General features: G+C 37.5%; 2 protein-coding genes and 1 long non-coding RNA gene across 3 annotated transcripts; 1 reads left to right on the top strand and 2 right to left on the bottom strand.

The window, feature by feature from the left end:
* Positions 1-2543: 2543 nt before the first annotated feature.
* LOC137719759 (uncharacterized) lies at positions 2544-7709 on the top strand. Its single transcript, XM_068458786.1, has 8 exons — positions 2544-2558; positions 2830-3081; positions 3997-4024; positions 4174-4221; positions 4879-4989; positions 5518-6562; positions 6677-6860; positions 7389-7709. Exons 1-6 carry the CDS (start codon positions 2544-2546, stop codon positions 5598-5600), a joined length of 537 nt encoding a protein of 178 aa, XP_068314887.1. The 3' UTR covers positions 5601-6562; positions 6677-6860; positions 7389-7709.
* A 1077-nt stretch (positions 7710-8786) lies between these two features.
* LOC137719493 (uncharacterized) lies at positions 8787-9469 on the bottom strand. Its single transcript, XR_011066397.1, has 2 exons — positions 9288-9469; positions 8787-9108 (listed from the first exon to the last, which is right to left on the bottom strand). It is a non-coding gene; the product is annotated as an uncharacterized lncRNA (long non-coding RNA).
* Positions 9470-9472: 3 nt separating this feature from the next.
* LOC137719758 (NAC domain-containing protein 96-like) lies at positions 9473-10803 on the bottom strand. The gene is made up of 3 exons (XM_068458785.1): positions 10574-10803; positions 9958-10238; positions 9473-9736 (listed from the first exon to the last, which is right to left on the bottom strand). Exons 1-3 carry the CDS (start codon positions 10752-10754, stop codon positions 9473-9475), a joined length of 726 nt encoding a protein of 241 aa, XP_068314886.1. The 5' UTR covers positions 10755-10803.
* Positions 10804-27646: the final 16843 nt, after the last annotated feature.

Here is a 27646-nt window from a genome sequence, read left to right as displayed (position 1 = left end):
AAATTAACAAGCAGTGTGTAAGAGGTAAAAAAAATGTGTGTAGATAGTATACCCCATAATCTAATAACAAAAATAGGATAAAACATTTACCATAGTTCAAAAGTAATGGCATGGCATTAATGCTACGCAGTATTTAGTGTTACATTATTTTAGTTGTTAGATTTGATTTTCATAATTGTTTAAAACTTTTATTTTCAATCTTACTATACCAGTTAGTGCTACTTACCGTTAAAAAGGATTGCAAAAAAAAAAAAAAAAAAAACGAAAAAACAATACAAAATACACTATTCAACATTTAAATGTTCTAATAAACTACATTCACAAGAACATTTTTCTTTTGATACAACATAATAATAAAAGAAACATTAACAAGTCTAACAAGTCTTTGAGTGAAGTTGTACTTATATACACTCATTAAAGACCTCACTTAACCCTCAAAGCACTTGACTTTTGAAAGTTGACTACTGTTTTTCCCAAGTCTTTGAGATTATGGTGTAAGTTCACCTTTTGCTCCCTTTACTTATGGGGATTCTTTCGTTTTGGTCTTCCAATTGTTTCTTATCAGTTTTTTTTTATATATTTGAGCAATATTGTAATCTAATTTAAATTACATGTGATAAATTTTAACTTGGGTGACGAGAGGAGTACAATGTTTTAGCTAACTTGGCTACATTTAATCTGCATGATGAATCTTCACCTTCATCGCACAATGTTGGGAAAAAGCGGTAAAAGTCTTGGTTTGGAACGAAAAGCTTGCGCAACGCACAAACCGCGTCGTGCAAATGACCTTTGCACAACGTTTTGTTTCACTATCGCACAAAGACTATTTGCGCGACGCGGTTTATTCATCGCGCAAGTTTTTGGCACCAAACCTAGACTTCAACCACTTTTTTCCCAAAATTGCGTGACGAAGGTCTTCGTTGTGCAAAATTGTTTTGCATGACTAAGGTGTACCTTCATCGCACAAAACTGTTTTGCACAACGGCAATCTTCGTTGTGCAAAGTCAACGATTTTTTCCACAACACTAAAATAGTTTGGCGTATGCGATCTTGAAGTATATACAGACAAGTTTGATGGTTTGATAGTTGAATGGGTGATTTGTCAACTTCGGTACTTCATTAAAGGGAGTTGCCATATTTTTTTTTTCAATTTTTTTTTTCTTTATGTGGTCTTTCCATTTCTTTGCTTTGATGAATGCATTGCGTGTATTAGTTTTTGCAAACATTGAGGAGAATGTTTCATTTAAGTTTGGGGGTGGGCACTTTATTTTTGTGTTTTCATTACTTTTGTTTTAAGAATAGTCAAAAAATTTATTAAAAAAAAAAATTAATAGGTCGCTCAAGCAGGCATTACATTGGGGTCTGCAGCTCAAGCGGTTTATTTTTCTTCCACTCAAGCAGAAAGTAGTATGTGTTCTGTTGCTCAAGTGGCCACATAGTCCTCTCAAGTGGAAAGTAGTATGTATTTTGTTTTTGCACGACATACAAACCAATCTGTCAGGCAAAGGTTGTTTGCACGACGTACCAACCAAGGCGTCATGCAAAGGTTGTTTGCGCGATGTATCAACTGCGTTGTGCAAAGGGTTTTTATACTTCCATTAAGTATATCATAAGATTTTGTGGTATCCACTAGTGTAAATATTTTAAATTGAAAATCGAGTTCATTCATTGTATTCATATTGGGTCAAAGAGTGTAGTTGTAAAAAAATCATCAAAATCAGAGTTAAAATAACCGTTAAATCGTGATTTTTCGTTTATAACCGTCCAAAAGTTTTGTCCTGTTACTTGATCTATGAATGTTTGTGTTTTGCGATTTTTGGAGTATGCGATCTCAAAGTATATACAAACAAGTTTGAAGGTTGGATCGTTGAAATTAGTTTGTAGAATGCGTATCCCATCAAAACAATAAATTCACTAACACTGGAGTTTATTTATACTTTCATTAAGTATAACATAAGATTTTGTGGTATCCACTAGTGTAAATATTTTAAATTGAAGATCAAATTCATTCATTGTATTCATATAGGGTCAATGACTGTAGCTATAAAAAAAATCATCAAAATCGAAGTTAAAAGTACCGTTAAATCGTGAGTTTTCGTTTATAACTGTTGAAAAGTTTTGTCTCTTTACTTGATCTCTAAATGTTTGTTTTTTTGCGATTTTTTGCGTATGCGATCTCGAAGTATATACAAACAAGTTTGATAGTTAGATCGTTGAAACTAGTTTCGTGGAATGCGTATCCCATCAAAACAATAGATTCATTAACACTTGAAATTTATTTACACTTTCATTAAGTATAACATAAGATTTTGTGATATCCACTAGTGTAAATATTTTAAATTGAAGATCAAATTCATTCATTGTATTCAAGGAGTGTAGCTGTAAAAAATCATTAAAATCGAAGTTAAAACTACTGTTAAATCGTGATTTTTTGTTTATAACTGTTGAAAAGTTTTGTCTCGATACTTGATCACTGAATGTTTTTTTTTTCTTTTTTTTGGGGATTTTGGACGTATGCGATCTCGAAATATATACAAATAAACATGACAGATGGATCTGTAGGTTTTATTTAATAAAATTGAATTTGAAAAGAGTAAAATTACATTTCCAATAAATTTATAGTAATTTTTGTTTAAAAAATATGACTAGCGCGACGCCACAATGAGATATTGCGCAAAAAGTAATAGCGCGACTCTACAATGAGGTCGCCGAGCAAAAACTAATAGCACGATGTCATAATTTTGTTAAAATTGTGACGGTCCAAATTGGACAATTTTGAATTTTCCCAAAATTTTAACAAAATTATGACCGTCCAATTGAAAAAAATAGGCGATTATTTTGAATTTTCCCAAATTACTTGGACAAAATGGAAAAGAGTCCTTCCTACTCATCCCTCTCGCTCATCTCGTCCTCTCCCTCACTCCGTCTCGCGTAGCCTTCCTCCCGACTGCACCCAGCCAGCCACCTCCTCATCCTTCTTCCTCATCCTCTCCCGTAGCCTTCCTCCTCATCTTCTTTCCATCCCTCCCGACTGCACCTAGCCAGCAGGCAGCAGCACAGAGCCACTTCAGCAGGCAGCAGGTATCTATCTTTTCTTAATTCTTTAATTTTCTTCTTTCTAAGGTCAGAATGAGGCTTTAATGCCTTAATTTGAAGATTTTGGTATTGTAATTAGATTCAATTTGGAAAATTAAATTAGCAATTGGGGGTTTTAGTGTTAAATCGAATTTTAGGGTTAGGAATTAGGAGCATATATTTCCGCGTGATTCCTCCGTAAATACGAGCAGTCTATCTATCTATGAAGCTTTAGGATTTTTTATTTATTTGATTTGTTTGATCTGGGATTTGTATATTGGAGATGTAAATATCATGCATGTAACGTATAGGTAGGTGGGTGTTTATGCTACAATTGGATTTGGAGTTTGATATAGGAGTTGAGGTATCAGTTTGTGAAACTGGGGTTACAGGGATTCGATTTCGGATTGTTTTTGCTCTTTTTGGTCTGTTCACCACCGGTGCTTTTGGCCTCTGGTAATGCTAATACCCCTTTCAGTCTTGTTTCTCACATTTTAGTTACTGTTTGGTTGCCAAGAAAATATCATCGATTGAAGAGAAAAAGATTTGAGCTTTTGGTAATTCACTGCATGGAAATCATACTTCTAATCAATCCAAACATGCCCATGTTCTTATTTGATACCAGAGAATATACATTATAATTTATTTTGGTGCCTATTCACACTTGCTAATTACTTATGTCCGTTTGGTTGGGGGAAAATTTCATCGATCAAAAGAAAAAGATTTGAGCTTTGGCCAATTCACTGTTTGGAAATCATAATTGCAATCAAACCAAACATGCCCATGTTCTTATTGGACACCCTAGACTCGAGAAGAATTTTTATTCTGTGTTGATGCTAGGAAATGAGATTTTTGCTTAGAATGAATGACTTGATTTGAGCTTACATTGAGTGAATGTGTATTTGTGGATTGAATTTCAAGGTCCGAGAAGACGAAGATTGGTGGAATGGTGAGTGCTGCCCTTGTAAGCACTTTGGTTGGGCTTGCAGCAAGTAATTTTGGCATAATTCCTTTTGAAGCGCCTGCATATTCCATTGTCTTGGAGTTCCTTCTACCATTATCTATTCCATTGCTATTATATAGAGCTGACTTGTGCAGTGATGCGGTCCACGGGGACTTTGCTCTTAGCTTTCGTGCTTGGATCAGGTAATATTTTCTTGCTTGTGATTCTAAATGGGATCAATATGTTTGATAGGCTTTATTTTGAGTTTTGACCAATGTATTAAAAGCGTGAGGCGTGGGCAAGGCATCCGAGGGATAGCCCGGCCTTGGTGTGAGGCGTGAGGAGTGAGGCAAAGCCTCACGGGATCTAAATTTTTTTAATATATACATTGAGTGTACACATATATTATTTAAAAAAAAAGAACATTATTAATCAATAGAGGATGAAAAGCATAATGAGCACACATATAACAATGCACGCAGACAGCACACACATCCGTTATATAAAAAAAAAAATCAGAAAAAAAAGATAAAAAAAAAAAAGATAAAAAAGACAAAGAGACGATAGTGCAGGGAAAAGGTATGAGGCAGTTAAAACCCTACCCAAAATTTGGGTTTAAGCAGCCAAACAGAGACGCCTAGGCACCCTAAGGCTCGCCTCCGCAGCCTAGGCTGTTCCGGTGACTCCTTCTGCCCACTCCTTCAAAACAGAGGCGGCAACCCTCATGCCCAACCTCATAGGCCACCTAGGCGTGCCTTGAGGTTAGCCTTTTAAAACATTGGTTTTGACCCTGTTTTTTTGTATGAGCTAGTGGCATTGAAGTTTCATATTGATTATTTGTAACTTCATGTATGTAACAGTTGCGACTATGGTTGGAACTCTCGTGGCATTTCTAATGGTGCCCATGCGATCACTGGGTCCAGATAATTGGAAAATAGCTTTTGCTCTCATGGGTAGCTATATTGGTGGATGTAAGTGTCTTTGGAATGTCAGCTTATGTATATGGATATTCAGTAAACAGATCGTATGATTGTAATACGTTTCTTGATTCCTTTCTGTCCATGTTATCATGTCTATTAAACGGACATGTTATGCATCCTACAACTGAACACATGATTCTACATTTTTCCTTTGAAGCTTAGTTTGGGTGCTTCTGAATTGGTGTGTTTAACCGTATGAGTTTATATAGTTATGACTAAAACGTTTTCTTTCTCTTCTTTTCTTTTTGGTTTATTGCTGTAGCTGTTAATTATGTTGCGATTTCAGAGGCTCTCATGAGTAGCAGCAGACAATGTTATTTGTGCTCTGTATTTCATGGTGTTGTTTGCTTTGGCCTCTAAAATACCTCCTGAGGTCTCAACATCAACTGATGGGATGGATTTCTCATCCTGCGAATAATCTAGTCGAACTTCTTTGGCCAACGATAATTTTTCGTTCCCAGTTATTCTCCAAAGGCATGCCAGCTTTAAATAATCTTTGCAGATATTTCTAATTGGCAGATGTTTCAATGCAAATGGAATCCAATTACGACAGAAAGCCGCCTGTTGTAGAAACTGCCACTGCTCTTGCTACATCGTTGTGATATGCAAGGCTTCCACATATCTCACAGGATTGTGTGGAATTCCAGGAGGCAGCTTGCCAATGATAACAGCTACTGTTGGAGATGTAAATATCATGCATGTAACATATAGGTAGGTGGGTGTTTATGCTACAATTGGATTTGGAGTTTGATATAGGAGTTGAGGTATCAGTTTGTGAAACTGGGGTCACCGGGATTCGATTTCGGATTGTTTTTGCTCTTTTTGGTCCGTAAAGTATTGTTCTTTTTCCTTAAGGACATGTTTGATTGCATTTTTGGAGAGCATCTGGTTTTGATCCGTGGTGTTTTCGGTTGGGTTTCTTAATGATTTTGCCTACGTTATTGTGGGGGTGTCAATCGATTAGGTCATTGTAGTTCTTCTATCACAGCATCTCTGTGTGTGTAGTTAAGAAAATTGAGCAGAAACAGAGAAAAAAAGGAATTTTTGATTGCTTTTTTGGGGGGTTTTTTATGTTCTTGTTCTTTGGCTCAGAAATGTAATTACTGCTTTTCTTGTTTAATGTTCGATTGTTTTCTAATACCTTGTTTCCTGGAAACTGGAAGATTAAGGTGTGTTTGAGAAAGATCCTCATTGAGAATGGGCAGGATAACTGCAATGATAATTTGCCAATAAATATTGAGGGCAATGCTGCATCTCTGGATGGTTGACATGAAACTGCTGTATTAGTATAAATATGTTTTTTGGCTATCCCTTTTCCGGAATGTGAATTGTTTTGTTTCTCTTCAGGTTTGGTCGTTGGTAAAGACGATTTGATCAACCGCAAAAGTATAAGCCATTTGTCAGCAGGTGTGTGGTGCAGGGAAATCTTGAGATTGGAAGTCTCAGAGAAGTTGATGTGAAGTCTGGGCTTCCTGCCACAACAAGTACTGAGAGATTGGAGCTTCTTGACGATGATGAGCATATTCTTAGCATTAAAATAATTGGTGGGGATCACAGACTCAGGGTATGGAGATTCTTTCCTTTTATAATCCAGCACATACTATTGTCATCATTATGTCGTCATTTATATTTTTGAACTTCTGAAGAACCCAATCTCTTGTATATGATACTGCTTTAGTCTTCCACAACGCATTAAACAATTGATGAGACAGCCTTATGGGCAAGAGAAATTGTTGACAGATATCCAACCCAGAATGAGGAATCCACATCAGGTGAACAGCAGTTGGAATGCCACAGGCATGCATTTTCATGTACAGCCCATCAAACCCTCCAAAATCTTCAAATAACATTTCAAATTCCTGGTATGAGAATTTAAAATTTAGAAACATAATTAAAATAGCTATTTGCTGCATGCATAATCTGTTTATCTTTCTTTAGCTACATGCTTGCTTGAGAGTTATTAGAGGAGGGGTTTTGTCTCATATTTGCAATGCGCCTATGTTGTAAGATACATTTTTAGGGTTAACAATTGGATTACGGCAGATTTCCATTATATAAATCATGTACCAATTGCCAACTATGACGACCTCTTATCCTTTCGAACTTTCTCTCTACCTTAGTTGGCTAGCTATGAACTTGATGATATTATCATGATGTCAGTCAATTTAATCATTGAATTACTGCTTTTATTTCAAATGGTAGCTACAAGCCAACCTTATCTTCCATGTACTTAAGCTTTCAATTTGCTTTGAGAACTATTAAATGTAATGAACTTTGGTATTGCCTTTGTTCCCTTAATCTGTATATTGCCTTTGTTTCCTATATCTTCTCTGCAACCTATTGGAGTCAAGTGAGAAATGGCTCATTTCTTACGTTTTATCACATGGCAGCTCATATTTAGAACAAAGAGGGTGTGCTTTACCACAATGATATTTGTCTTGCAAAGTAATACTTTGCAAGGAAGCTCGGGAGCCCAGTTATCGGCCCAGGACGATAAGATGAGTATGATCTTACGGGCCTTGCATATGTTCGGCCTTCAAATCCCGATGTGCTAATCTTGCTCCACCTTCGACCTCCTAGCCACTTTGTCTAGCCAATATCTAGCATCCTGATGAATCAAACCTAGAAGACTCTTTGTAGTTTTTTCTTTTATGTTCGGACATCAACATTTCATATATTTTATAATTAAATACATTTTCTTGGTTTATTAATTATTGTTTATAATTTAATTACAATATTTATAAAAAATATTTTAGCAATAAAAAAGAAAAAGAAAAAAAAGGGTTTGCACGATGAAGGTTACTTATTCGTCGTGCAAAAGGACTTTGCCTGACGACATAACTTGCGTTGCGCAAAGGGCTTTTGCTATCGTCTTTGCGCAACGACAACACATGCGTTGCGCAATCTCTGCTCTCACGGACTTTGCACGTGACGAAGATGTTGTTGGGTTAATTTTTAGGCAACTACTTTTTATTTTGCCCGCAAACTTTTTTGTACTAATGTACATAGGTGTTGAACGTGTATTTCCTAAGGACCAATAATTTAATTTGGAGACAATTTACACGGACATGAATAAAGGTACCACCACGTGAATAAGAACCCATGGAAACCGTTGTGAACTTAAACCATTTATTAGGTTGTAATGAGTTCTCATTTTACCACATTTTAAAAGTTAGGGGACCAATTTGGTAATAAAAAGGTTTAAAGACCCAAATAGAACAACTGCTAAAACTGAAGGAGCAAATTTATAATCAAGATTAAGTAATCTCTTAATTACAGTCTCTTGTAATTCTCCACAAGAGAAACACCCTTTAATTAAAATTACGAAGAAATATTATTTAAAGGGAATGACGGGTTGTTCGATTTTGTAGCTGCACTTAGTATGCTGAAACTATGGACACCTGATTGCAGCTGAATATCCTTTCTTTTTCTCCTTGGTTGGGTGTAACATAGACAACATGTAATAATTAACATTGTTGGGTACTATATATATATATATATATATGTACTTATAAAAAGGTTTAAGACTTAAACTACAACCATATATTTTGATAATTATTCCAATAATACACAAAAACACATCTTAAGCATCGATAATATGTTGACTAATAGAGACTCCAACCGCTATGCAACATCTTCAGAACAAACAATAGCATTGCCAATAAGACGAGAACTACAGTGCTTGATCGAATCAATATTCTGTGGAGGACTTGATTAATGGCCTGAGGAGATTATTTTCGGGAAATTGAAAGAATGTTTCAATTGCAGCCAGCTACCTCTTTCATGCCTAAACCAAAAGGTCTCTTTTGCTATTCTCCTTTAGCCAATGCAGAATAGTCCTTTACACATACATGACACTACTTCAGTGTTCCTATCAATGCTTACTGCACTAGAGTAGCTTTTAGTCATTCAAAATGAGTTTACAGACTAACAATCATAGTTAACTATAATTTTATTTAAGAACTTGGTGTAGCTTCAAATCGGGGACCGAAACTCATTGTCATGCAAAACATTTCCCACTGTCATGTTCATTAGTGGCTCCAGTGTGTAGTCCTCTGGCTGAGGTGGATAAAAGAACAATTCCAGATTTTCTTCTCGTGGAGGACATACCTAGATTAAGAATCATGAACAAGTAAGAAGTTAAGTTTGAATATCTTCTTCCATGTCTTCTTGTGGCTAAAGACATAGCTGGATCAAAAATCACAAACTAGAAGGTTTAAGTTCTGATAAACATTTTGTGTTATTAAAGTTCATATTAGAAATATTCAAATAAGAATGTTTATTCTCACCTCTTGAGACATATGATCTGGAACTTCATTTTCAAAATCAGACATGGTGAAGCCAAGAGGTTCACCTTCATCACAGGTTGAAATATCATTCTTATCGGGATAAGAATAATTATTATACCCAAATGGTGATTGCATTGCATTGCAATCATCAATATTGTCATTGCCATGAGGAATATCTCCCAACTCTATGTATCCTGATGACAGGAATGTAGAGGAACTGTAATCCTGTGAGTGAAGAGCATGAAAGAGAGATGCATTAAGTTTCCATAAATCGACATCCATAAGAAAAATGTTGAAGACGAGACGGTTCTCATTCTCACCTCTGGAGTCACAACAGCTGCAGCATGATCTTCAACATTAGACACACTGGAGCTGCCAAGTTCAACTTCACCGATTGAGGTATCCTCCATATCAGAATTTTTCTTCATGCGGCAGAGAACAAAATCATTCTGCATAAGTTGGATAACAATATTATGAATTATAGATCAAATTCCATTGTCACACTTCAAAACTAATAATTCATGTATGTTAAACACGGAAACAGCAATCGACACACAAAATTTTGATGCTGCATTTTTTTTTTTTTTAGATTGTTCAAGATGCTGCATAATCCAAAGATAATAAACAAAGATCCAAAATAACAACTTCTGCAACTGAAAAAGAGACTAACCTGATGCAGCTTAGGATTAGAGATGGCTTCACTATCAATGAGATAGAACTCGTGCATGACCCAGTCGGTTTTTTTGGGTTTAGGCTGACAACGTTGGTAGAATGTCAAGGTCCTTTTCTTCCCAATGACGGCTTTGGACCGCCGAGCCTTGATCGCACGCTCCTTGCCTGTGATTTTCCAGTGGCCTCCTGGTGTGGCTCGGTTGGACCGGGTGCTGTTGATGTACTTGTAATCCTTTCGGCTGAAGATGTGCCACACCATATCGTCGGATGGAATGCGAGCTGAAAATTATAATGCCAAAAAAAAAAAAAAAAAAAAAAAAAAAAAAAAATCAAACCAAGAATTGAGGCCAACCCAATTCAAGTCTTGACAAACCAAGTACTAACATCAGAGCAATTCTTTTTCCCATGGGAAACCTATACATGATTGCTAGTGAGAAATTCAACACGAAATAAATTCAAAACAAGAAATTGATGCCAACCAAATTCAGTTCTTCGAAAACAGAGTACTAAATACAAAACACTACATTTTTTGGGAAATTTTTCATAACAATGGATTGTTACTGAATAATGAGAAATAAACAGTAAAGAAAGAGTGAGACAAATTTAATAATTACCAGCCAAATCCCAAGGGTCGAAGTTGCAGACATCGAATTCAGCAATGTGATCAGATTTGAAATCGTTGTCCTGTTTCTTGAGCTTCAAGTAATGGTCCACCAGTTCCTCCGGAGTGGGGTAGAATCTGAACCCTACTGGGTCTGATGCCCCTCCTCCTCTTGTTTTTCTGTTGCTTCCCATATGTTTCTTTTCTCTCTCTCTCTGTTTTTGTGAGTGTGAAGTTTGAACTGAGAAGAAGGTGCGATTGCAAGTAGTTTATAACTCACTTCTGAATACTCCAGTAGTATTTGATCCCAACCAATCAAGTCCTGCACTTCCCAAGCAAGTCTGCTGACTTGCCACGCGTTTTTTTGATAATTTTTAGTTTTTATATATTTTGTGCTTCTGATCAACCGCTCTTGGAAGGGTATTCTATAGCTCTACCCTTTTACTGGGAGACAACCGCTATTGAAAGTTCAACCTTTTTTATTTTTTTATTTTTTTTTATTTTTTATTTTTTTTTTATTTTTGTTTATTTTTAACAAATGACATTAAGGGATGAGTTTAGCTTCACAATAGGCTAGTAATAATGTGGTTAAACTTCTTCTTTTGAGATAATCGAATCTAAAACCTCTTACTTACAAGTGATGAGAAAATCACTAAATCATAGTACTAAGTGGCTTGAAAGTTTAGCTTTTAGAATACTTTTAATTTTGGAATCTGCCCAAAGTCATAAAATTTGTCAGAGTAATGCTACACTTACCATATTTTTTATACTATATTTATATCATCTCTCTAAGAGATATAGGACTTACCAATATATGGGAGTCTCATCTCTATTAAAGAAATGGTACAAAATGTGATATGAAAATTGTGGTAGAAGTAACATTTTTTGTAATAGAAATGATTTCTACACAAATAATACTTGGCTACCCAAAGGATAAGTATGAATTCTCACTCAAGAGTTTTTGTTTCCAATTCGTAGAACTTTGTGTATAATCATAACCTTTCATATTATTAATCTTCTATACAGACTATCTCTGCAAAAATTTCAATTAAAACAACGTTGTTTAGTTATTGAACAATATAAAAACAGATGGACACAGATGGTAAGAATCATTACGAATTGTCGATCTATTTGTTGATTAACTAAACGACTTTCGTTTTAATTCAATCTTTTTTACAAAGATGATCTTTATAAAGTGATTTATAATATGAACTATTCCGATCACGAAGAATTTTGAGTAAGTGTTCCTACTTATTCTTGAGTAACCAAGTATTGTTCTTTCTACACACTCATTTTTTTTAGTTGCACACCTTTTTTTTATTCATGGATATTCTGTAACTTTTTAATGTAACGATCACAAGTAAGTATGGATTGTGCGTGTGGTAAAAAATAATGTGTTGAAATCTTCGGTAACTAATATGGAGTGATTTCTACCCATCATTTTACACCTTCTGCATTCTCACTTAATTTTAGTATTTGATTCTATTTTAATTTGTTCAATTCAGTGACTAGATAAGGAGTTTGTAGAAAGTGAAAATGTGTGTAAAAATCGTTTTTGACGAGTATGGTTGAAGAGAGTACTTGAAAATTTTAAGTTCAAGTTGGTCATCCATGGATTTCAAATTTAAAACTGCATTCGAGTGTACACTCCTGGTCCCGTAAGCTCCACTAAAACAAATAGTTCACTCAAAAAGGGCCAAAAACATTACATTTCTCGATTTTTCCAAAAACTAGCCAATTAAGAAACTCAACCTTGATAAATTAATGATATTACTCTTTAAAGTGTATCACTTGTTAAGCCACGTGACTTAAATTTCTCAACCTGACTATGCCGAAATTAAGTCGAAGATGGTGGATCATTGAATGAGGAACCACTTCGTGCATCTTCTTTGTGTTCCTCGTCTTCCACTCTATGCAAGACAATGAGCCACTACATATTTCTATATTTTCTTAAATTTCAAAGCTTGAGACTTCTTTCTCTTCTTCACCTTTTTACGTGGTCTCTTCCACCATATCTTGGCTATTGGAGTGGAATAGATCCATAATTCGGTAAGCGAACTACAAGTGGATCTTTGGAAGCATTTAGAGTAAATGAATCTAGAGCTTTAGGATCAATGGATTCAAAGACATAGCACCTGGGAATTTCCAGTAGAGATGAATTTGCTTCAACACTAGAATTTCAGTAGGGAGTAACCGGTTGGTGAAGGTAGTTTGACTAGTTGGCCCAAGCAAAGGTTCCTCCATCTTTGACTTTTCGATCTTTTATTCGTCTTCAATTAGTTCATTCAATTCGTTTTGAGTTTTCGATCTTTTCTTCTTCTTCAATTAGTCCATTCAATTCGTTGTCGATCTCCTCCTCACTTTTTAATGTGGTGATAGCATTGTCTTGTTCATGGCACACGTTTTGCTCCATTAGATTAGCTTCAAATTCACTTGGTAACAGTTATTGCCTTGTGTTTGGGTTAACATTTGAACTTTGGGCCGAAAGCAAGGAGGGCCCAAAAAGACTAAAGAAAGGAGGTTTGCTCAAAGCCCAGCACCAAGCCCGGACCGTCCATCTCAAGACCAATTGGCTTCCCCCATTATTGCAAAGGCTAGGTGCTTACAAGAGAAGTGACAACTGATGGAAATCAACCTACTCTCAGCCTAAAAGTACTTTTCAGTGGCAATACAAGTAAAATATTGATGAGTCACTACCCTTCAATTGTTCATCTTTCATCCCATTTTAGTACTCGATCCTCTGTAACCACAAGGAGAAGAGACCGCAAGACGTTTAGACCTTGCTTGATAAGGTGAAATCTTGCCCAATTCTTTTTATTTTGTCTTTAAATTAATAGATCTGGTGTTACAATGTATTTCCCAGTATATGTTCAAGTCGTTTCTAGTCTTTTGACGATCCAAAGTCCCATCAGTGCTCAGATATGGCTTACTTAGTGGTTTACCATCATTAAAAAGGCTAAATGGGAACCAAACTGGTGACTAAATCAGATCTAGACCTTCACCCTTTAAGCATACAAGATAATGATATGAAAATTAACTTGACACACAAATTAAACCCTATGGATGACAATTGTAGTATATGAGCAAATAGGGATCGTTCTAGACCGGGGATTAACTAGGGATGCTAACCAATGTGAAATTGACTCTAAAACGTAAAAACAATATTTAGAACACTAAACTAGACTTAATGAATGCAAACCTAAAATTTAAAATACTCAAACAAACTAAAAGACTCAAACATCACCCAAAACACTCAAAACTGCCTTAAAAACACTTTCTGGGCAGTTTTGAACACTTTGGTGAATTTGGACTAAATTGGGAAATAAATTTAATCAAAACTCTTAAAAACACAAACTAAGATACTTTCTAACTAAATTGGACAATAAAGTAAAGGGGGATTTAGATTTTTACGAAATTAAACTAAATGTACAGATTGTAAATTAAAGCAAAATGTAAATGTGAATGTGTGATAGAATTTGAATGAAATGAAGGCTAGCTAAGGGGTTCATCTCCATACATGTTATACTTGCATAATAAAACGATTTCCAATTGCGTTTCAACAAACCATGAATTCTCAATGCTCCAAGTTAATTAGGTCCGCTTAAATTAACTTTCAGATTTCCCTAGATTCATTGGATTGAATGGAATACGCATTACAACCAAATTATTCCTAATCAAAGTCCCTAACTATGGAATACGCATGATAGAGACAATCAACAAAGATCATTAAGTTCAACGGAAATCATAAACATCGACGAGGCATTCGTTACTATGGAATACGCATGAAACTTATGCCAAGAATTCGTTTAACGCGATTGTTTATAAGCAACCTCCACTACTTGTGAATATAAGTTCATAACGATTAGGTGAAACTCACTTATATTCTAGCGTCATATTCATGCATGAAAATTAAGCGCGCATTCTCAATAAACATACATAAATAAGTTATCAATCAAACGGTTAAACAAATTGAATCCACAACTTATGAAACGCAATTAGAAGTAATCAAATCAAAATGCAAGCATAAACATATATTTCGAATCCCCCCCTAGCCAAGGGGGGTTTAGCCACTCATGATTACAACAAACTTAGAGAGTAATAATAAAGTAAACATTGAAAACAAGAACGAAGAACACCTAAAAATCCCAACAACTCAATCTTGAATTGTATGAACGTTTAGGCCTCTTCTCCTCTAGTTGCTGCAGCACAAGGGGTTTTGGTGAGTTTTGGGGGTTATGGATGATGTAGAATGATGTGTTTAGGGTAGGGATGGATGTAGGGGAAGGCAAGGAGTGTTTTTGGGCAGAAAATATGAAGAATGGTGAAGTATGGCAGTGTTAGAGAGAGGGAATGAATTTCTGGCGTGAATGAATGTGTTTGAGAGATGATTATCTGAATATGGAAGAGTGTGTTAATTGTGGCTGCAATGGGTGCTTATTTATAGGTGAAAAAGAGGGAATATGACAGCTAGGAACTTGGTGGAAAGCTGAAAATGCATGTGCAATGTTTTGGGAGAAAATGGGAGTGCATGTGGCTGCAATGGATTAAAGGGTGAATGCATGTGCAATGATGAAGTGGGATGGCTGAAATTGTAAGGGGAATGCATGTGGGTGAATGTGTGGCTGCATGGTTGAATGATTAAAGGGTGCATGTGGCTGAATTGGTGGTGCAAAGAGAATGAATAATGAAATGGGAAAGCATGTGCAAGGTTTTGGTGTGAATGATTGAATGTGCATGTGGCTGATATGGATTAGGAATCCTTCAATTTCGTCCATTCCTTTTGTTCCAAACATAAGCTATCCATTCCAAGTCCAATTTTGCTCCAAAATGCTCCAAAATGCAACTTTTTGCTTCCTTAGCCATATGAACCTAAAAACACACGAAAATGGCTTAAACTACTAAAACAACTATGAATTAACAATATAAATGCACGAAAACAAGCTAAGTAAGTCGCCTAAATATGCTCCTATCAAATTCCCCCACACTTAGCTTTTGCTAGTCCTCGAGCAAAACAAAACGAAAGAAACTAAAAACAAACCAAAACACATTCTAAACCTTCCAACATGTATCTCAGGGATTTCATGACACAATATAGAACATCATTCCCACAACATTTAGCTTACTTTACACTTCAACAAACACTTAATCATAGTTACCACTTATTATTTCACATTTAATCAATTAAAACATCATTTTGAATGTAGTAACATGCCTTAGAGAATTCCCTCAATTCCTTACTAGAATGCACTCAATTTTCACACAGATTTTCTAACTCCACACCCTACACTAGGTATATGTGAGGAGATTGATGTAAATATGAATTCTAACACTCACATATGTTATATCAAAGAAAGCATTTTCTGGATTTACGACAATGACATGAATATGATCTCATGAATGGAATGCTACTACTTAGAATGAGAACCAGTGATTCCATATGCTCATACCAAATTCAAACTCCACAAATTGAACACATAACATCAAGATAGAAGTTGAGGGTTGTAACGGGGCTAAGGGTAATTGTTTAACAAAGAAAGGTAAAGTAAAACAAAGGTTCTTAAAGCAATAGGAAGCAAAGTAATGAAATTGACACCTAAACTCACTTTTAATGGCAGAAATCAACTTTTAAACACAAGGGAAGATTCATGCACAATTAGGGTCAAATTCACTCTTTTGGACCCTTCCTTCAATAACCAATACTTGTGAGATCATTCTCACTTATTTTTCAACTCTTTTTCTTTCTTTTCAACACTTTTCTAATTTCTTTTTATTTTTCCACGAATTTTTTTTTTTTTTTTTTTATTTCATTCTTTGGCCGTGCCCTATTATCTTCCCCCACACTTATTTTCTGCAATATATTGATCAAAAGGAGTTCATTCTAAGTCATGCTTCACTATCCTTTAAGAACAAGGGTATGGAAAGTCCTAATCTAAGCTAGGTGAGGATAATGTGATTAACAAAGAAAATAAGCTTGAAAAGGCTAAAAAGGGGTAATCCTACAATACATGTGAAAAGGGATAGGCTTTTTGGCTTTGACTTGACTAACAACTTCATCTTATTGTATGTTATGCAATCAATATCATGCTTTGAATGAATTGGGCATGAGTTCTAGTATTTGGAACTATAATGAAATGCATTCCAAGTAGCAACCAAGCAAAGAATGATGAGATCATGCAACGACTTTAGAAAACAAGAAATCACAGATTTATACTCTCCAAAGAACGTTATAGGCTCAAGTTCACAAGGATGTAGCTTTAGTTTAAGTTCCTTCGTTCAAGCATGTTACAAAAACAGATTTTCTCTTTGTAATTACATGTGAATTCATAAGCTATAACCATAACCAAGCATAAACCAAAGCATAAATCAACTTCCAACCATGTTTACAACATTCTATAATAGTCATGTAATTTAAAACCAAATCCTCATCATTGTGTTGGAAGGTACCCTAAAACACAAAAATGACTCAAAAACGACTCTTTTTGGTATTTTTCAAACTTTTTCGTTTTCTGTTATATGACACTAAAACACATCAAAACACACTAAAAACACTTTAAAACGGTGAGAAACAACATGTGAAGTGATAGGTGATAAAATCCCACGAATTTCATGCAAAAACAGCTTGTTTACCCCCCCACACTTAAACCAAACATTGTCCTCAATGTTTCAAACTTAGATTAACACAAAAACAATCAACTAACACAACTAGCAAACATAACACAAATGGCAAAGTAATAGCAATAAAGAGATAGGTTAGGGACGCAAATCTGGGTTTGGAGTGAAAGTTCCTTCTTCTCGTGTTTCAACACATGGGTTGCCTCCCAAGAAGCGCTTGCTTTAACGTCTTCCAGCCGGACGGTACCTCCGTTTAAGCTTAACTGGGTTCCACGGCATGGAGGGGTACCTCCTCCACGACATGCTCCTCAAACGTCTCGTAATAGGGCTTCAATCGATGCCCATTCACTTTGAATTCTTGCTGCGTCCTTGAACTTTTGATTTGCACTGCACCATGAGGGAAAACATTAGTGACAATAAAAGGACCAACCCATTTGGAACGCAACTTACCCGGAAACAACCGAAGGCGAGAATTGAACAACAACACTTTCTGCCCAATAGAGAACGTCTTGGCACGAATCATCTTGTCATGGAATGCCTTCGTTTTCTCCTTGTAAATCCGGGCATTCTCATATGCTTCATTTCGGATTTCATCAAGCTCACACAATTGAAGCTTCCTATGTAAACCTGCGGCATCAAGGTCCATATTGAACGTTTTGACGGCCCAATGTGCACGATGCTCTAGTTCGACGGGAAGATGGCATGGCTTCCCATAGATGAGCCGAAAAGGTGACATCCCAATGGGAGTTTTGTAGGCAGTGCGATACGCCCACAATGCATCGTTTAAGCGCAAACTCCAATCCTTCCTTGTAGGCCCCACGGTCTTCTCAAGAATTTGCTTGATTTCCCTATTCGAAACCTCGGCTTGCCCGCTCGTTTGAGGATGATAAGGTGTGGCCACCTTATGCGTGACATTGTATTTCTTGAGCAACGCCTCAATGGTTCGATTACAAAAATGGGAACCTCCATCACTGATTAGCACTCGTGGCATTCCAAACCTTGCAAAAATGTTAGTTTTCACAAAATCTGCAACCACTTGAGAATCATTAGTTCGGGTGGCTTTTGCTTCCACCCATTTCGACACATAGTCCACAACAAGCAATATATAAAGAAACCCATGTGACGAAGGAAAGGGACCCATAAAATCAATACCCCAAACATCAAAGATTTCAACACTAAAAATGGGGGTTTGCGGCATTTGTTGTTTAGGACCAATATTGCCCGTTCTTTGGCATCTATCACAAGACATGCAAAATGTTCTAGCATCCCTAAAGATGGTAGGCCAATAGAAACCACATTCTAACACCTTAAGTGCTGTTCTTTGAGTGCCAAAGTGTCCCCCACAAGCATAAGTGTGACAAAAGGTTAGAATAGCATTAAACTCAGAATCGTGCACACACCTACGTATAACTTGGTCAGGGCAATATTTCCATAAATACGGGTCATCCCACACATAAAACCGTGCCTCTTTCTTTAATTTATCACATTGGTGTTTAAGTAATTCACTAGGAACATGTTTAGACACCAAATAATTCACCAAATCAGCATACCACGGTTCACTTACCTTGACGGACATCAGTTGCTCATCTGGGAATGTCTCTATGATAGGCACGGCATCCTCCTCATGCACCATACGGCTCAAGTGGTCAGCGACCACATTTTCACTTCCTTTCTTGTCCCGGATTTCGATATCGAACTCTTGGAGAAGAAGCATCCAACGAATGAGTCGTGGTTTGGCCTCCTTCTTGGTGAACAAATACTTCAATGCTGCATGGTCAGTATAAATAATAACTTTAGTACCAAGCAAATAAGAACGGAATTTATCTAAAGCAAATACAACAGCAAGAAGTTCTTTTTCAGTGGTAGAATAATTCAATTGTGCATCATTTAAAGTCCGAGAGGCATAATAGATAACATGCGGCCTCTTTTCCTTCCTTTGCCCCAAAACAGCTCCTAATGCATAATCGGAAGCATCGCACATAAGCTCGAAAGGTAGGCTCCAATCCGGTGGAACAATGATGGGTGCCGTGGTCAACAACTCCTTAAGTAGGTTGAATGATGCCGTGCACTCCTTGGTGAATTCAAACGTCACGTCTTTTTGTAGGAGACGGCAAAGAGGTTGTGCAACCTTTGAGAAATCCTTGATAAACCTACGATAGAATCCTGCATGGCCAAGAAAAGAACGAACCTCTCTAACCGAAGTTGGAGAGGGTAAGTGACGTACAAGATCTATTTTCGACTTATCAACCTCAATACCGTTTTCAGAGACTATATGACCTAAAACTATGCCTTGTTTAACCATAAAATGACATTTTTCCCAATTCAAAACAAGGCTAGTTTCCATGCATCTTTTCAAGATTAAAGTAAGATTATGCAAGCAATCATCAAATGAGTCCCCAAAAACACTAAAATCGTCCATAAATACTTCAATTATCTTTTCAACATAATCGGAGAATATACTTACCATGCATCGTTGGAAAGTGGCCGGTGCATTGCATAAACCAAACGGCATACGACGATATGCAAAAGTACCAAATGGACAAGTAAAGGTGGTCTTTTCTTGATCATCCGGCGCTATCACAATTTGATTATATCCCGAATAACCATCAAGAAAGCAATAAAAAGAATGACTGGCTAACCTTTCAAGCATTTGATCGATGAATGGCAAAGGGAAGTGATCTTTCCTTGTTGCCGCATTTAGCTTCCTATAGTCAATGCACACCCTCCAACCGGTTTGAATGCGTGTAGGCACAAGTTCATCTTCTTCATTTTTCACCACCGTGACTCCGGACTTCTTGGGAACCACTTGGACCGGTGAAACCCAACAACTATCCGAGATGGGATAGATGACGCCACAATCAAGCAATTTGATGATTTCCTTCTTCACTACTTCCATCATTGGTGGGTTGAGTCGACGTTGGGCTTCCCTTGATGGTTTGGCGCCTTCTTCCATGAGAATTCGATGCATGCATGTGGTAGGACTTATACCCTTGATGTCGGCCAAAGTCCACCCTATGGCCGTCTTGTGCTCTTTGAGAACCCTCACCAACTTTTCCTCCTCTTGTGCCGTGAGTGATGAAGCTACAATGACGGGCAATGTGTCTTGCTCGCCCAAAAACACATACTTCAAGTGATTTGGCAACAGTTTGAGCTCAAGTGTAGGTGGTTGTTCTATAGAAGGAAACAACTTATTAGTTGAAATTGGAATTGAAATTGGACTAGGGGACTTACCTTGGAGCCGTGGCAATGACTCTAGGGCTGCCACGGTCTCAATTACATCTTCATCAAAGGCCACGGCATGGGTGTTCAATTGTGTGCCGTGGTTTGTTATCGTGACATCCATGTGATCCTTCATTTCTATGCCATTTGTAATGACCGTTTCAAGTGCATCGCCATGTAATTGATCAAAGTGTGCCTGCGCCAAAGAATCAAGAATATCAATAGAGAAACATGAGTGATCATCATTAGGAAATCTCATAGTTTCTGAAATATTAAAATCAATCACTTCCCCATCGAATTCCATTGTTAAAGTGCCTTTAAACACGTCTATCTTAGTTCGGGCCGTCTTCATGAATGGCCTCCCAAGAAGAATCGGCAAGGATGGAGCATGGGTGGTTTTCTCCATTTCAAGGACATAGAAATCCGCCGGGAAGATCAAATCATTCACCTGCACTAAGACATCTTCCACTACGCCCTTTGGATAGGCATTAGATCTATCGGCCAACTGAATAATCACACCATCATTTTTCAATTCACCAAGGTTCATTGAAGCATAAATAGAGTATGGCATGATGTTAATTGAAGCTCCTAAGTCTAACATAGCATGTTCGAACTTAGTTTGACCAATAATACAAGGGATTGTAAAGCTACCTGGATCTTTGCACTTTGGTGGTAACTTTCTTTGTAAAACAGCGGAAACGTTCTCACTTACCCTTACTACCTCTTTATGTGACGCCCTCTTCCTTGTAGTGCACAATCCCTTGATGGTTGGACGGTTTTGGCACAATAGGGGGCTGCGGCAAAGTTTCTTTCACCCTTGCCGTGGCCTTTATTCCTTGTTCCTCCTCTTCTTGCAGCAACATGTCCTCTTCTTGACTTGTTTTGGACGGCCTTGAGGTGGTTCCGACCTCCTTACCACTTCTCAACATGATTGCCTTGGCAGATTCGAACCCTCCCTTTGGATTGACAATGGTTGAGCTAAGGAGCTTGCCTTTGTCTCGAAATTGTCCTACAAACTCCGCAATCTGCCCAATTTGTTTCTCCAAGTGATCCACCCTTTTGTCTTGGTTTTGCATGGCTTTGGTTTGATTCTCGTGCCCCTGAGACAAACTAGTAAGCAACTTAAGAATAGTAGCATTATCTAAAGACGTACCTTGATGGTTTTGGGCGGATTGGGGTTGGGTTTGGTCTTGGCCGTGGGTTTTGGTGTAAAACCCCGGGGGTTGCTGCCTAAAGCCTCCTTGTTGGTAAGGTTGTTGAGGCTCCCTCCACTTGAAGTTTGGATGGTCTCTCCAACCTGGATTGTATGTATTGGAATATGGATCATTCCTTGGTTGATTTTGGTTTGGAAAGCCAATGGCGTTTGCACTCTCCCACCCACCATTCTCAATCAATTGAGGGCACTTTTCCGAAGGATGACCTTGAATAGAACATACGCCACATACAATTGGACTATGGATCTTCATTCCTTCGGCCATCTGAGACACAAGAGAAGTAAGATTAGCTAATTGAGTTTGAAGGTCGGATTGAGAACTCACCTCATTAACTTGTTGCCGTGGGGGGTCCCTTTGCCCAAGTCCTTCATATTGTTGTGCATTTAGAGCACGGTTTGCAATTAGGGTCTTGGCTGCCATAGGAGTTTTGTCCACCAATGCACCTCCCGCCGAAGCATCGAGCATTTGCCTTTCAATGGGAAGAAGGCCCTCATAGAAATATTGAAGGAGAAGCTCCTCCTTCATTTGATGTTGAGGACATGATGCAACAAGGGCTTTAAAACGCTCGTAGTATGCCGGAAAAGATTCTCCTTGACTTTGTTGGATTCCGCTAATTTTCTTCCTCAAGAGAATGACTCTTGAAGTAGGGAAGAACTTCTCCAAGAATGCTCTCTTCATGCTCTCCCAAGAAGTAACGGTCCCGGGTGCCAATTCATAAAGCCAATCCTTAGCCTTTTCCACAAGAGAGAATGGAAAAGCTTTCATCTTCATAATATTCCCATCAACGTTAATGGGTGTCATGCTTGAGCATACAACTTCAAACTCCTTCAAATGCTTGTTTGGATCTTCCATGGACAGCCCATGGTACTTCGGAATGTGGTGCAACAAGCTTGACTTCAACTCGAATTCATCGGTCTTGCCTTGGGCAGCCGCGGGGTATTGAATGCATAATGGTGCGGCATTGGCCAATCCCGAGGCCGAAAGCTCTTTAATGGTCCGATTGTCTGCTGCCATAACTTCTTCTTCCACACTTTCAAACTCAGATTCGGCCTCTGAACTTGAACTAGGTTCACTAGGTTCACTAGGTTCGGGATGCCTCCTCTTTCTTCTCAAATCACGTTCAAAATCGTCGTTAAAGTCCAAGATATGTGCATGCACAGTTTGAGAACTCCGCGTCATGCACTAGTACCTAAACCAAGAAAACAAAACAAAATAAGAAAACTAGGTAAATTACACTAAAAACATACGGCAAAAACACAAGGGATTAGCAATTTTGCTAATCCCCGGCAACGGCGCCAAAATTTGATATGAAAATTAACTTGACACACAAATTAAACCCTATGGATGACAATTGTAGTATATGAGCAAATAGGGATCGTTCTAGACCGGGGATTAACTAGGGATGCTAACCAATGTGAAATTGACTCTAAAACGTAAAAACAATATTTAGAACACTAAACTAGACTTAATGAATGCAAACCTAAAATTTAAAATACTCAAACAAACTAAAAGACTCAAACATCACCCAAAACACTCAAAACTGCCTTAAAAACACTTTCTGGGCAGTTTTGAACACTTTGGTGAATTTGGACGAAATTGGGAAATAAATTTAATCAAAACTCTTAAAAACACAAACTAAGATACTTTCTAACTAAATTGGACAATAAAGTAAAGGGGGATTTAGATTTTTACGAAATTAAACTAAATGTACAGATTGTAAATTAAAGCAAAATGTAAATGTGAATGTGTGATAGAATTTGAATGAAATGAAGGCTAGCTAAGGGGTTCATCTCCATACATGTTATACTTGCATAATAAAACGATTTCCAATTGCATTTCAACAAACCATGAATTCTCAATGCTCCAAGTTAATTAGGTCCGCTTAAATTAACTTTCAGATTTCCCTAGATTCATTGGATTGAATGGAATACGCATTACAACCAAATTATTCCTAATCAAAGTCCCTAACTATGGAATACGCATGATAGAGACAATCAACAAAGATCATTAAGTTCAACGGAAATCATAAACATCGACGAGGCATTCGTTACTATGGAATACGCATGAAACTTATGCCAAGAATTCGTTTAACGCGATTGTTTATAAGCAACCTCCACTACTTGTGAATATAAGTTCATAACGATTAGGTGAAACTCACTTATATTCTAGCGTCATATTCATGCATGAAAATTAAGCGCGCATTCTCAATAAACATACATAAATAAGTTATCAATCAAACGGTTAAACAAATTGAATCCACAACTTATGAAACGCAATTAGAAGTAATCAAATCAAAATGCAAGCATAAACATATATTTCGAATCCCCCCCTAGCCAAGGGGGGTTTAGCCACTCATGATTACAACAAACTTAGAGAGTAATAACAAAGTAAACATTGAAAACAAGAACGAAGAACACCTAAAAATCCCAACAACTCAATCTTGAATTGTATGAACGTTTAGGCCTCTTCTCCTCTAGTTGCTGCAGCACAAGGGGTTTTGGTGAGTTTTGGGGGTTATGGATGATGTAGAATGATGTGTTTAGGGTAGGGATGGATGTAGGGGAAGGCAAGGAGTGTTTTTGGGCAGAAAATATGAAGAATGGTGAAGTATGGCAGTGTTAGAGAGAGGGAATGAATTTCTGGCGTGAATGAATGTGTATGAGAGATGATTTTCTGAATATGGAAGAGTGTGTTAATTGTGGCTGCAATGGGTGCTTATTTGTAGGTGAAAAAGAGGGAATATGACAGCTAGGAACTTGGTGGAAAGCTGAAAATGCATGTGCAATGTTTTGGGAGAAAATGGGAGTGCATGTGGCTGCAATGGATTAAAGGGTGAATGCATGTGCAATGATGAAGTGGGATGGCTGAAATTGTAAGGGGAATGCATGTGGGTGAATGTGTGGCTGCATGGTTGAATGATTAAAGGGTGCATGTGGCTGAATTGGTGGTGCAAAGAGAATGAATAATGAAATGGGAAAGCATGTGCAAGGTTTTGGTGTGAATGATTGAATGTGCATGTGGCTGATATGGATTAGGAATCCTTCAATTTCGTCCATTCCTTTTGTTCCAAACATAAGCTATCCATTCCAAGTCCAATTTTGCTCCAAAATGCTCCAAAATGCAACTTTTTGCTTCCTTAGCCATATGAACCTAAAAACACACGAAAATGGCTTAAACTACTAAAACAACTATGAATTAACAACATAAATGCACGAAAACAAGCTAAGTAAGTCGCCTAAATATGCTCCTATCAGATAACGAACTAAAAGTCCTTGGTCTCAAGGCATAAAAAAGAACTTAATGTGGACTTAACTCATCCACGAAAATCCTTTGATAACAAGAATACCCTCCTCAGCGAAATTCCTACTCAAATACGTTGCATTCATTTGATGTGGACTTGTGCTACTTTCTCAAATTCTATCACGTGGATTGTTGAGACTATATACGTTTGATTGTAGTCGAATATCCTTTTCTTTCCTCCTTTGTAGGGTGTAATATAAATAACATGTAAACAATTGACATAGTTTGGTTCAAAATCTATATATAAAGCCAACATAAAAGGTGAATAGTGATTTTGGTGTCACCAAGTTTCAACAAAAATATTTAGACAAATGCCCTCAATACAAAAAACTTCAAAAACATCCCAAAATAATGCATCAAATAAGGCAAGACCATTTTCATCATTTTAATAGTATTTTTTTAATAATTAATTTATTTGTGGTTTGTTTTTTGTTTTTTTTTTTTTTTAATTAGTACCTCACAATAGGCTGTCAATAATGTGATTCAATTTCTCTATTTTTAAACACGTTCAAAACATCTTAAGAGGCATATAATGCCGGTTATAAAAAAGGCCATTCACACATGGATAATAATGTGATTAAATTAGTTATCAAATGATTGTTGTTTTTTTTTTATTTTTAATAAATGATATTATCTAAACTAAGGGGGAGGGGGATGATCTTAGCCTCACAATAGGCTAGCTGTAACATCCCACATCGCCCAGGGGAGTGATCCTTAAATGTATATTCTCATCCCTACCTAGCACGAGGCCTTTTGGGAGCTCACTGGCTTCGGGTTCCGTAGGAACTCCGAAGTTAAGCGAGAAGGGGGCTAAAACACTCCCATGATGGGTGACCCACCGGGAAGTTCTCGTGTGAGTTCCCAAAAACAAAATCGTGAGGGCGTGGTTGGGGCCCAAAGCGGACAATATCGTGCTACGGTAGTGAAGCGGGCCCGGAAAGTGGTCCCGCCTGGGCCAGGATGTGACAATTTGGTATCAGAGCCTAACCCTGGTCGTGGTGTGCCGACGAGGACGTTCAGCCCCTAAGGGGGGTAGATTGTAATATCCCACATCGTCCAGGGGAGTGATCCTTAAATGTACCCCGACCCAGAAAGTCCAGTTGGACCCTGAATCGAGCTGTGCTGGCCGACACCTGGACGGTGACGAAGCCATAAAATGTGATAGAGTGTAGAAAAAGTGAATAAATTTGAATCTAAAAGTGTCTAAGTGCCAGAGTGCGCTATGAGTGGGAGCGAACCCATTTCACATGCGATGTCAGAGCATAAGTAAGGTACAGTAGTGTGGGTAAGAATCATACCCTCAGAAATATCCATCAATACTAAGATTCACCACAGATTCTTGTCGATACAAACTCAGCAGCTAAAACCTGGAGGGCACCAAACAGAAGGTGTGAGTAAGCAATAAAACCAAGCTTCCCAAAGTTATTACCTCTCTAAAAGTAATGCCCCAAATGTAAAACCCGTATCGTTTTCCATAAGACAGTACAACATATATACATATATCCAAACCATACTAAAAAATGACCAAAACCACGGTTTGCCATCAACTCCACCATACATTAATAAGTAGGCTAAATGAACTAAATCAATACAAAGTGATATATCAGTCAGAGTCATCTAAAATGACATGTACAACTTATCCATATCTCATCAATCATGGCTAGCATATAAGTCGGAGTCACCTATAGTGACCTGTACGACTTATCCATATCTCATCAATCCCAGCTAGCATATAAGTCAGAGTCACCTATAGTGACCTGTACGACTTATCCATATCTCATCAATCCTGGCTAGCATATAAGTCGGAATCACCTATAGTGACTTGTACGACTTATCCATATCTCATCAATCCTGGCTAGCAAATAACTCAATAAGTATACCTGCACACGAGTCGGAACCACCTAAAGTGGTCTATACGATAGGACTGGGTGTAAATAAATACGCTCAAGTGCTACGATCACGTGAAGACTGGGCGAATAATCGCGGGTCACCTACGAGTCGGAACCACCTAAAGTGGTCTGTACGACAAGACTGTGCACCTACCTTGAATCCAAGGTGAGCGTAAGGTGCGGGAGGTGAACATCACGTGAAGGATTGTGCCCTGGCCACGGGCGGGAGCACTAACACCAGGGTGCAGGTTTATGAGCTATACTATATCTCAACACAATCGTACTCACTACCATCACTAACATCAACATGTACTCACCTAAAGCTCACTTGGGTGTCCTGCGTCCACCTTTGCACTTGAAAGCATTCCCAATAATTATATGCAAGTAGTATACATATGGATATACCATGATGCAATCTAACATTCAACCATGTTGTAGCATTTTCAATTATAAACTATATAGTGTGAAATGTATAATCAATAACGCTCTACTCCCGAACTACTTATTTTCAGGGATAATTATCCATGATAACCCAATTAACACTAATTAACTAACTAATTCACAAAACTAAAACTTGTCTTTATCAATTTCCTTCGCATTACTCAATTTCCCAAATAAGGCTTTTGTCTCAAATATTTTATGGCTGCATCTAACGTCTCGTTAGACTGCCTACGTACCCTAGACAGGGATCAAGCCATTCGTAGTTCATATAGTACTTCAAGCATTCACAATAATTATATATGAAAGTAATATACCTAATCAATTTAAAAGTGTCGATAAAACTCTCAACAATATGTACGATAAAAAGGAAAAGATCCACTTACCTGGAGTCCACGCTATGATTCTCTAGCG

The sequence above is a fragment of the Pyrus communis genome, chromosome 16 (assembly GCF_963583255.1).
Source record: "Pyrus communis chromosome 16, drPyrComm1.1, whole genome shotgun sequence".
Taxonomy (NCBI): domain Eukaryota; kingdom Viridiplantae; phylum Streptophyta; class Magnoliopsida; order Rosales; family Rosaceae; genus Pyrus; species Pyrus communis.
This window is presented reverse-complemented; position numbering and strand designations above follow the sequence as displayed.

What these genes read in the sequence shown, in the direction of transcription:
- LOC137719759 (XM_068458786.1), top strand. An exon ending in GCCACTTCAGCAGGCAGCAG is followed by an intron (nt 3,082 to 3,996) that starts GTATCTATCTTT and finishes TTGAATTTCAAG; the next exon opens with GTCCGAGAAGACGAAGATTG. An exon ending in AGCTTTCGTGCTTGGATCAG is followed by an intron (nt 4,222 to 4,878) that starts GTAATATTTTCT and finishes TGTATGTAACAG; the next exon opens with TTGCGACTATGGTTGGAACT.
- LOC137719758 (XM_068458785.1), bottom strand. Translation starts at nt 10,754, where the DNA reads ATGGGAAGCAACAGAAAAACAAGAGGAGGAGGGGCATCAGACCCAGTA. An exon ending in CGACCCTTGGGATTTGGCTG is followed by an intron (nt 10,239 to 10,573) that starts GTAATTATTAAA and finishes TATAATTTTCAG; the next exon opens with CTCGCATTCCATCCGACGAT. An exon ending in CTAATCCTAAGCTGCATCAG is followed by an intron (nt 9,737 to 9,957) that starts GTTAGTCTCTTT and finishes CAACTTATGCAG; the next exon opens with AATGATTTTGTTCTCTGCCG.